We start from the raw sequence: 12,374 nt of genomic DNA on the forward strand, positions 1-12,374 counted from the left end.
CGGTGCGCAGTACCCCGGTCTCTCCCCTCGGTCACTCGGAGCACCGTGCCCAGTTCCCCGGTCTCTCCCCTCGGAGCACCGTGCCCAGTTCCCCGGTCTCTCCCCTCGGAGCACGTGCCCAGTTCCCCGGTCTCTCCCCCTCGGAGCACCGTGCCCAGTTCCCTGGTCTCTCCCCTCGGAGCACCGTGCCCAGTTCCCCAGTCTCTCCCCCTCGGTCACTCGGAGCACCGTGCCCAGTTCCCCAGTCTCTCCCCTCGGAGCACCGTGCGCAGTTCCCCGGTCTCTCCCCTCGGAGCACCGTGCCCAGTTCCCCGGTCTCTCCCCCTCGGAGCACCGTGCGCAGTTCCCCTGTCTCTCCCCTCGGAGCACCGTGCCCAGTTCCCTGGTCTCTCCCCTCGGAGCACCGTGCGCAGTTCCCCGGACTCTCCCCTCGGAGCACCGTGCACAGTTCCCCAGTCTCTCCCCCTCGGTCACTCGGAGCACCGTGCCCAGTTCCCCAGTCTCTCCCCCTCGGAGCACCGTGCCCAGTTCCCCGGTCTCTCCCCCTCGGAGCACCGTGCGCAGTTCCCCGGTCTCTACCCCTCGGAGCACCGTGCCCAGTTCCCCGGAATCTCCCCTCGGTCACTCGGAGCACCGTGCCCAGTTCCCCGGTCTCTCCCCTCGGAGCACCGTGCGCAGTTCCCCGGTCTCTCCCCTCGGAGCACCGTGCCCGGTTCCCCGGTCTCTCCCCTCGTTCACTCGGAGCACCGTGCGCAGTTCCCCGGCCTCTCCCCTCGGAGCACCGTGCGCAGTTCCCCGGTCTCTCCCCTCGGAGCACCGTGCCCCGTTCCCCGGTCTCTCTCCCCCTCGGGGCACCGTGCGCAGTTCCCTGGTCTCTCCCCTTAAGCACCGTGCGCAGTTCCCTGGTCTCTCCCCTCGGAGCACCGTGCGCAGTTCCCCGGTCTCTCCCCGCGGAGCACCGTGCCCCGTTCCCCGGTCTCTCTCCCCCTCGGGGCACCGTGCGCAGTTCCCTGGTCTCTCCCCTTGGAGCACCGTGCGCAGTTCCCTGGTCTCTCCCCCTCGGAGCACCGTGCCCAGTTCCCCGGTCTCTCCCCTCGGAGCACCGTGCCCAGTTCCCCAGTCTCTCTCCCCTCGGTCACTCGGAGCACCGTGCCCAGTTCCCCGGTCTCTCCCCCTCGGAGCACCGTGCGCAGTTCCCCGGTCTCTCCCCTCGGAGCACCGTGCCCAGTTCCCCGGTCTCTCCCCTCGGAGCACCGTGCCCAGTTCCCCGGTCTCTCCCCTTGGAGCACCGTGCCCAGTTCCCCGGTCTCTCCCCACTCGGAGCACCGTGCCCAGTTCCCCGGTCTCTCTCCCCTCGGAGCACCGTGCCCAGTTCCCCGGTCTCTCTCCCCCTCGGAGCACCGTGCCCAGTTCCCCGGTCTCTCTCTCCCCTCGGAGCACCGTGCCCAGTTCCCCGGTCTCTCCCGCCTCGGAGCACCGTGCCCAGTTCCCCGGTCTCTCTCTCCCCTCGGAGCACCGTGCCCAGTTCCCCAGTCTCTCCCCCTCGGTCACTTGGAGCACCGTGCCCACTTCCCCGGTCTCTCCACTCGGTGACTCGGAGCACCGTACCCAGTTCCCCGGTCTCTCCCCCTCGGAGCACCGTGTTCAGTTCCCCGGTCTCTCCCCCTCGGAGCACCGTGCCCAGTTCCCTGGTCTCTCCCCTCGGAGCACCGTGCCCAGTTCCCCAGTCTCTCCCCCTCGGTCACTCGGAGCACCGTGCCCAGATCCCCAGTCTCTCCCCTCGGAGCACCGTGCGCAGTTCCCCGGTCTCTCCCCCTCGGTCACTCGGAGCACCGTGCCCAGTTCCCCAGTCTCTCCCCTCGGAGCACCGTGCGCAGTTCCCCGGTCTCTCCCCTCGGAGCACCGTGCGCAGTTCCCCGGTCTCTCCCCTCAGAGCACCGTGCCCAGTTCCCCGGTCTCTCCCCCTCGGAGCACCGTGCGCAGTTCCCCGGTCTCTCCCCTCGGAGCACCGTGCCCAGTTCCCCGGTCTCTCCCCCTCGGAGCACGGTGCGCAGTACCCCGGTCTCTCCCCTCGGTCACTCGGAGCACCGTGCCCAGTTCCCCGGTCTCTCCCCCTCGGAGCACCGTGCGCAGTTCCCCGGTCTCTCCCCTCGGAGCACCGTGCCCAGTTCCCCGGTCTCTCCCCCTCGGAGCACGGTGCGCAGTACCCCGGTCTCTCCCCTCGGTCACTCGGAGCACCGTGCGCAGTTCCCCGGACTCTCCCCTCGGAGCACCGTGCACAGTTCCCCAGTCTCTCCCCTCGGTCACTCGGAGCACCGTGCGCAGTTCCCCGGTCTCTCCCCTCGGAGCACCGTGCCCAGTTCCCCGGTCTCTCCCCTCGGAGCACCGTGCCCAGTTCCCCGGTCTCTCCCCCTCGGAGCACGGTGCGCAGTACCCCGGTCTCTCCCCTCGGTCACTCGGAGCACCGTGCCCAGTTCCCCGGTCTCTCCCCTCGGAGCACCGTGCCCAGTTCCCCGGTCTCTCCCCTCGGAGCACGTGCCCAGTTCCCCGGTCTCTCCCCCTCGGAGCACCGTGCCCAGTTCCCTGGTCTCTCCCCTCGGAGCACCGTGCCCAGTTCCCCAGTCTCTCCCCCTCGGTCACTCGGAGCACCGTGCCCAGTTCCCCAGTCTCTCCCCTCGGAGCACCGTGCGCAGTTCCCCGGTCTCTCCCCTCGGAGCACCGTGCCCAGTTCCCCGGTCTCTCCCCCTCGGAGCACCGTGCGCAGTTCCCCTGTCTCTCCCCTCGGAGCACCGTGCCCAGTTCCCTGGTCTCTCCCCTCGGAGCACCGTGCGCAGTTCCCCGGACTCTCCCCTCGGAGCACCGTGCACAGTTCCCCAGTCTCTCCCCCTCGGTCACTCGGAGCACCGTGCCCAGTTCCCCAGTCTCTCCCCCTCGGAGCACCGTGCCCAGTTCCCCGGTCTCTCCCCCTCGGAGCACCGTGCGCAGTTCCCCGGTCTCTACCCCTCGGAGCACCGTGCACAGTTCCCCTGTCTCTCCCCTCGGAGCACCGTGCCCAGTTCCCTGGTCTCTCCCCTCGGAGCACCGTGCGCAGTTCCCCGGACTCTCCCCTCGGAGCACCGTGCACAGTTCCCCAGTCTCTCCCCCTCGGTCACTCGGAGCACCGTGCGCAGTTCCCCGGTCTCTCCCCCTCGGAGCACCGTGCCCAGTTCCCCGGTCTCTCCCCCTCGGAGCACCGTGCCCAGTTCCCTGGTCTCTCCCCTCGGAGCACGGTGCGCAGTACCCCGGTCTCTCCCCTCGGTCACTCGGAGCACCGTGCCCAGTTCCCCGGTCTCTCCCCCTCGGAGCACCGTGCCCAGTTCCCTGGTCTCTCCCCCTCGGAGCACCGTGCCCAGTTCCCCGGTCTCTCCACTCGGAGCACCGTGCCCAGTTCCCCGGTCTCTCCCCTCGGAGCACCGTGCCCAGTTACCCGGTCTCTCCCCTCGGAGCACCGTGCCCAGTTCCCCGGTCTCTCCCCTCGGAGCACCGTGCCCAGTTCCCCGGTCTCTCCCCTCGGTGCACCGTGCCCAGTTCCCCGGTCTCTCCCCTCGGTCACTCGGAGCACCGTGCCCAGTTCCCCGGTCTCTCCCCTCGGTCACTCGGAGCACCGTGCCCAGTTCCCCGGTCTCTCCCCTCGGAGCACCGTGCCCAGTTCCCCGGTCTCTCCCCTCGGAGCACGTGCCCAGTTCCCCGGTCTCTCCCCCCTCGGAGCACCGTGCCCAGTTCCCTGGTCTCTCCCCTCGGAGCACCGTGCCCAGTTCCCCAGTCTCTCCCCCTCGGTCACTCGGAGCACCGTGCCCAGATCCCCAGTCTCTCCCCTCGGAGCACCGTGCGCAGTTCCCCGGTCTCTCCCCTCGGTCACTCGGAGCACCGTGCCCAGTTCCCCGGTCTCTCCCCTCGGTCACTCGGAGCACCGTGCCCAGTTCCCCGGTCTCTCCCCTCGGAGCACCGTGCCCAGTTCCCCGGTCTCTCCCCTCGGAGCACGTGCCCAGTTCCCCGGTCTCTCCCCCTCGGAGCACCGTGCCCAGTTCCCCAGTCTCTCCCCTCGGAGCACCGTGCGCAGTTCCCCGGTCTCTCCCCTCGGAGCACCGTGCCCAGTTCCCCGGTCTCTCCCCTCGGAGCACCGTGCGCAGTTCCCCGGTCTCTCCCCTCGGAGCACCGTGCCCAGTTCCCTGGTCTCTCCCCTCGGAGCACCGTGCGCAGTTCCCCGGACTCTCCCCCTCGGAGCACCGTGCACAGTTCCCCAGTCTCTCCCCCTCGGTCACTCGGAGCACTGTGCGCAGTTCCCCGGTCTCTCCCCTCGGAGCACCGTGCCCAGTTCCCCGGTCTCTCCCCCTCGGAGCACCGTGCACAGTTCCCCAGTCTCTCCCCCTCGGTCACTCGGAGCACCGTGCGCAGTTCCCCGGTCTCTCCCCCTCGGAGCACCGTGCACAGTTCCCCAGTCTCTCCCCTCGGAGCACGGTGCGCAGTACCCCGGTCTCTCCCCTCGGTCACTCGGAGCACCGTGCCCAGTTCCCCGGTCTCTCCCCCTCAGAGCACCGTGCCCAGTTCCCTGGTCTCTCCCCCTCGGAGCACCGTGCCCAGTTCCCCGGTCTCTCCCCTCGGAGCACCGTGCCCAGTTCCCCGGTCTCTCCCCTCGGAGCACCGTGCCCAGTTACCCGGTCTCTCCCCTCGGAGCACCGTGCCCAGTTCCCCGGTCTCTCCCCTCGGAGCACCGTGCCCAGTTCCCCGGTCTCTCCCCTCGGTGCACCGTGCCCAGTTCCCCGGTCTCTCCCCTCGGAGCACCGTGCGCAGTTCCCCGGTCTCTCCCCCTCGGTCACTCGGAGCACCGTGCCCAGTTCCCCGGTCTCTCCCCTCGGTCACTCGGAGCACCGTGCCCAGTTCCCCGGTCTCTCCCCTCGGTCACTCGGAGCACCGTGCCCAGTTCCCCGGTCTCTCCCTCGGAGCACCGTGCCCAGTTCCCCGGTCTCTCCCCTCGGAGCACGTGCCCAGTTCACCAGTCTCTCCCCTCGGTCACTCGGAGCACCGTGCACAGTTCCCCGGTCTCTCCCCTCGGAGCACCGTGCCCAGTTCCCCGGTCTCTCCCCTCGGTGCACCGTGCCCAGTTCCCCGGTCTCTCCCCTCGGTCACTCGGAGCACCGTGCCCAGTTCCCCGGTCTCTCCCCCTCGGTCACTCGGAGCACCGTGCCCAGTTCCCCGGTCTCTCCCCTCGGAGCACCGTGCGCAGTTCCCCGGTCTCTCCCCTCGGAGCACCGTGCGCAGTTCCCCGGTCTCTCCCCTCGGAGCACCGTGCCCAGTTCCCCAGTCTCTCCCCTCGGAGCACTGTGCCCAGTTCCCCGGTCTCTCCCCCTCGGTCACTCAGAGCACCGTGCCCAGTTCCCCGGTCTCTCCCCCTCGGAGCACCGTGCTCAGTTCCCCGGTCTCTCCCCCTCGGAGCACCGTGCCCAGTTCCCCGGTCTCTCCCCCTTGGAGCACCGTGCGCAGTTCCCCGGTCTCTCCCCCTCGGAGCACCGTGCCCAGTTCCCCAGTCTCTCCCCCTTGGAGCACCGTGCGCAGTTCCCCGGTCTCTCCCCCTCGGAGCCCCGTGCCCAGTTCCCCAGTCTCTCCCCCTTGGAGCACCGTGCTCAGTTCCCCGGTCTCTCTCCCCCTCGGAGCACCGTGCTCAGTTCCCCGGTTTCTCTCCCTCGGAGCACCATGCCCAGTTCCCCGGTCTCTCCCCCTCGGAGCACCGTGCCCAGTTCCCCGGTCTCTCTCCCCTCGGAGCACCGTGCCCAGTTCCCCAGTCTCTCCCCTCGGAGCACCGTGCCCAGTTCCCCGGTCTCTCCCCCTCGGAGCACAGAGCCCAGTTCCCCGGTCTCTCTCCCCCTCGGAGCACCGTGCCCAGTTCCCCGGTCTCTGCCCTCGGAGCACCGTGCCCAGTTCCCCAGTCTCTCCCCCTCGGTCTCAGCATCCAGTCCTGTCCAAGGGGGGGGTCCTGCGAGGGAGGGACGAGTGAAGCATTTGAACCGATCTGTTGACCCCAAATTGAAAGCGTCCCTCTATATTGAAGGGTACCACAAACATTTGGACTGCAACAAGAAACAGACGACAAAATGTTCACCGTGTGGACCAGACGAGTACATGGATTACGACAATTACGTGAATTACTGTCTCCGATGTTCAGAGTGTGAGAAAGGTATGGGTTATTGAATATACCCCGCACCCCTCACTGTGACACACTGATATACCCCGCACCCCTCACTGTAACACACTGATATATCCCACACCCCTCACTGTAACACACTGATATATCCCCACACCACTCACTGTAACACACTGATATACCCCACACCCCTCACTGTAACACACTGATATACCCCACACCCCTCACTGTAACACACTGATATATCCCACACCCCTCACTGTAACACACTGATATATCCCCACACTCCTCACTGTAACACACTGATATATCCCACACCCCTCACTGTAACACACTGATATACCCCACACCCCTCACTCTAACACACTGATATACCCCACACCCCTCACTGTAACACACTGATATACACCACCCCCCTCACTGTAACACACTGATATACCCCACACCCCTCACTGTAACACACTGATATACCCCACACCCCTCACTGTAACACACTGATATACACCACCCCCCTCACTGTAACACACTGATATACCCCACACCCCTCACTGTAACACACTGATATATCCCACACCCTCACTGTAACACACTGATATACACGACACCCCTCACTGTAACACACTGATATATCCCACTCCCCTCACTCTAACACACTGATATACCCCACACCCCTCACTGTGACACACTGATATACCCCACACCCCTCACTGTGACACACTGATATATCCCACACCCCTCACTGTAACACACTGATATACACCACCCCCCTCACTGTAACACACTGATATATCCCACACCCCTCACTGTAACACACTGATATACCCCACACGCCTCACTGTAACACACTGATATATCCCACACCCCTCACTGTAACACACTGATATATCCCACACCCCTCACTATAACACACTGATATACCCCACACCCCTCACTGTAACACACTGATATACACCACCCCCCTCACTGTAACACACTGATATACCCCACACCCCTCACTGTGACACACTGATATACCCCACACCCCTCACTGTGACACACTGATATATCCCACACCCCTCACTGTAACACACTGATATACACCACCCCCCTCACTGTAACACACTGATATATCCCACACCCCTCACTGTAACACACTGATATATCCCACACCCCTCACTGTAACACACTGATATATCACACACCCCTCACTGTAACACACTGATATACCCCACACCCCTCACTGTAACACACTGATATACCCCACACCCCTCACTGTAACACACTGATATATCCCACACCCCTCACTGTAACACACTGATATACCCCACACCCCTCACTGTAACACACTGACATACCCCACACCCCTCACTGTAACACAGTGATATACCCCACACCCCTCACTGTAACACAGTGATATATCCCCACACCCCTCACTGTAACACACTAATATACCCCACACCTCTCACTGTAACACACTGATATACCCCACACCCGTCACTGTAACACACTGATATATACCACACCCCTCACTGTAATACACTGATATATCCCCACACCCCTCACTGTAACACACTGATATATACCACACCCCTCACTGTGACACACTGATATATCCCGCACCCCTCACTGTGACACACTGATATATCCCACACCCCTCACTGTAACACACTGATATACCCCACACCCCTCACTGTAACACACTGATATACACCACCCCCCTCACTGTAACACACTGATATACCCCACACCCCTCACTGTAACACACTGATATATCCCACACCCTCACTGTAACACACTGATATACACGACACCCCTCACTGTAACACACTGATATATCCCACTCCCCTCACTCTAACACACTGATATACCCCACACCCCTCACTGTGACACACTGATATACCCCACACCCCTCACTGTGACACACTGATATATCCCACACCCCTCACTGTAACACACTGATATACACCACCCCCCTCACTGTAACACACTGATATATCCCACACCCCTCACTATAACACACTGATATACCCCACACGCCTCACTGTAACACACTGATATATCCCACACCCCTCACTGTAACACACTGATATATCCCACACCCCTCACTGTAACACACTGATATACCCCACACCCCTCACTGTAACACACTGATATACACCACCCCCCTCACTGTAACACACTGATATACCCCACACCCCTCACTGTGACACACTGATATACCCCACACCCCTCACTGTGACACACTGATATATCCCACACCCCTCACTGTAACACACTGATATACACCACCCCCCTCACTGTAACACACTGATATATCCCACACCCCTCACTGTAACACACTGATATATCCCACACCCCTCACTGTAACACACTGATATATCACACACCCCTCACTGTAACACACTGATATACCCCACACCCCTCACTGTAACACACTGATATACCCCACACCCCTCACTGTAACACACTGATATATCCCACACCCCTCACTGTAACACACTGATATACCCCACACCCCTCACTGTAACACACTGACATACCCCACACCCCTCACTGTAACACAGTGATATACCCCACACCCCTCACTGTAACACAGTGATATATCCCCACACCCCTCACTGTAACACACTGATATACCCCACACCTCTCACTGTAACACACTGATATACCCCACACCCGTCACTGTAACACACTGATATATACCACACCCCTCACTGTAATACACTGATATATCCCCACACCCCTCACTGTAACACACTGATATATACCACACCCCTCACTGTGACACACTGATATATCCCGCACCCCTCACTGTGACACACTGATATATCCCACACCCCTCACTGTAACACACTGACATACCCCACATCCCTCACTGTAACACACTGATATACCCCACACCCCTCACTGTAACACACTGATATATCCCGCACCCCTCACTGTGACACACTGATATATCCCGCACCCCTCACTGTGACACACTGATATATCCCCACACCCCTCACTGTAACACACTGATATATCCCACACCCCTCACTGTAACACACTGATATATCCCCACACCCCTCACTGTAACACACGTATATATCCCACACCCCTCACAGTAACACACTGATATACCCCACACCCCTCACTGTAACACACTGATATATCCCACACCCCTCACTGTAACACACTGATATACCCCACACCCCTCACTGTAACACTCTGATATACCCCACACCCCCCACTGTAACACACTGATATACCCCACACCCCTCACTGTAACACACTGATATACCCCACACCCCTCACTGTGACACACTGATATACCCCACACCCCTCACTGTAACACACTGATATACCCCACACCCCTCACTGTGACACACTGATATATCCCACACCCCTCACTGTAACACACTGATATATACCACACCCCTCACTGTAACACACTGATATACCCCACACCCCTCACTGTGACACACTGATATACCCCACACCCCTCACTGTGACACACTGATATACCCCACACCCCTCACTGTAACACACTGATATATCCCACACCCCTCACTGTAACACACTGATATATCCCACACCCCTCACTGTAACACACTGATATATCCCACACCCCTCACTGTAACACACTGATATATCCCACACCCCTCACTGTAACACACTGATATATCAAACACGCCTCACTGTAACACACTGATATACCCCACACCCCTCACTGTAACACACTGATATATCCCACACCCCTCACTGTAACACACTGACATACCCCACACCCCTCACTGTAACACACTGACATACCCCACACCCCTCACTGTAACACAGTGATATACCCCACACCCCTCACTGTAACACAGTGATATATCCCCACACCCCTCACTGTAACACACTGATATACCCCACACCCCTCACTGTAACACACTGATATACCCCACACCCCTCACTGTAACACACTGATATATACCACACCCCTCACTGTAATACACTGATATATCCCCACACCCCTCACTGTAACACAATGATATATACCACACCCCTCACTGTAACACACTGATATATCCCACACCCCTCACTGTAACACACTGATATATACCACACCCCTCACTGTAACACACTGATATATCCCCACACCCCTCACTGTGACACACTGATATACCCCACGCCCCTCACTGTAACATATTGATATACCCCACACCCCTCACTGTAACACACTGATATATCCCCACACCCCTCACTGTGACACACTGATATACCCCACACCCCTCACTGTGACACACTGATATACCCCACACCCCTCACTGTAACACACTGATATATCCCACACCCCTCACTGTAACACACTGATATATCCCACACCCCTCACTGTAACACACTGATATATCCCACACCCCTCACTGTAACACACTGATATATCCCACACCCCTCACTGTAACACACTGATATATCAAACACCCCTCACTGTAACACACTGATATACCCCACACCCCTCACTGTAACACACTGATATACCCCACACCCCTCACTGTGACACACTGATATATCCCACACCCCTCACTGTAACACACTGATATACCCCACACCCCTCACTGTGACACACTGATATACCCCACACCCCTCACTGTAACACACTGATATATCCCACACCCCTCACTGTAACACACTGACATATCCCACACCCCTCACTGTAACACACTGATATACCCCACACCCCTCACTGTAACACACTGATATACCCCACACCCCTCACTGTGACACACTGATATACCCCACACCCCTCACTGTGACACACTGATATACCCCACACCCCTCACTGTGACACACTGATATACCCCACACCCCTCACTGTAACACACTGATATATCCCACACCCCTCACTGTAACACACTGATATACCCCACACCCCTCACTGTAACACACTGATATATCCCACACCCCTCACTGTAACACACTGACATATCCCACACCCCTCACTGTAACACACTGACATACCCCACACCCCTCATTGTAACACAGTGATATATCCCACACACCCCTCACTGTAACACACTGATATACCCCACACCCCTCACTGTAACACACTGATATATCCCACACCCCTCACTGTAACACACTGACATATCCCACACCCCTCACTGTAACACACTGACATACCCCACACCCCTCACTGTAACACAGTGATATATCCCCACACCCCTCACTGTAACACACTGATATACCCCACACCCCTCACTGTAACACACTGATATACCCCACACCCCTCACTGTAACACACTGATATATACCACACCCCTCACTGTAATACACTGATATATCCCCACACCCCTCACTGTAACACAATGATATATACCACACCCCTCACTGTAACACACTGATATATCCCACACCCCTCACTGTAACACACTGATATACACCACACCCCTCACTGTAACATAATGATATATACCACACCCCTCACTGTCACACACTGATATATCCCCACACCCCTCACTGTGACACACTGATATATCCCCACACCCCTCACTGTGACACACTGATATATCCCACACCCCTCACTGTAACACACTGATATATCCCACACCCCTCACTGTAACACACTGATACATCCCCACACCCCTCACTGTAACACACTGATATATCCCACACCCCTCACTGTAACACACTGATATATCCCACACCCCTGACAGTAACACACTGATATATCCCACACCCCTCACTGTAACACACTGATATATCCCCACACCCCTCACTGGGACACACTGATATACCCCACACCCCTCACTGTAACACACTGATATACCCCACACCCCTCACTGTAACACACTGATATATCCCCACACCCCTCACTGTAACACACTGATATACCCCACACCCCTCACTGTAACACACTGATATACCCCACACCCCTCACTGTAACACACTGATATATCCCCACACCCCTCACTGTAACACACTGATATACCCCACACCCCTCACTGTTACACACTGATATATCCCACACCCCTCACTGTAACACACTGACATACCCCACACCCCTCACTGTAACACACTGACATACCCCACACCCCTCATTGTAACACAGTGATATACCCCACACCCCTCACTGTAACACAGTGATATATCCCCACACCCCTCACTGTAACACACTGATATACCCCACACCCCTCACTGTAACACACTGATATACCCCACACCCCTCACTGTAACACACTGATATATACCACACCCC

At 59.0% G+C, this 12,374-nt stretch overlaps 1 protein-coding gene across 1 annotated transcript in view; it reads left to right on the forward strand.

Annotated features, from left to right (window-relative positions):
• LOC140473568 (tumor necrosis factor receptor superfamily member 14-like) overlaps window positions 1-12,374 on the forward strand; it is a 45,235-nt gene that overhangs the window by 11,856 nt on the left and 21,005 nt on the right. The window contains exon 2 of the mRNA XM_072567619.1: window positions 6,086-6,211. Coding sequence (XP_072423720.1) covers window positions 6,086-6,211 — 126 coding nt within the window. The remainder of the gene's footprint in view (window positions 1-6,085; window positions 6,212-12,374) is intronic.

Source organism: Chiloscyllium punctatum, unplaced genomic scaffold (assembly GCF_047496795.1).
Source record: "Chiloscyllium punctatum isolate Juve2018m unplaced genomic scaffold, sChiPun1.3 scaffold_642, whole genome shotgun sequence".
Lineage (NCBI taxonomy): Eukaryota > Metazoa > Chordata > Chondrichthyes > Orectolobiformes > Hemiscylliidae > Chiloscyllium > Chiloscyllium punctatum.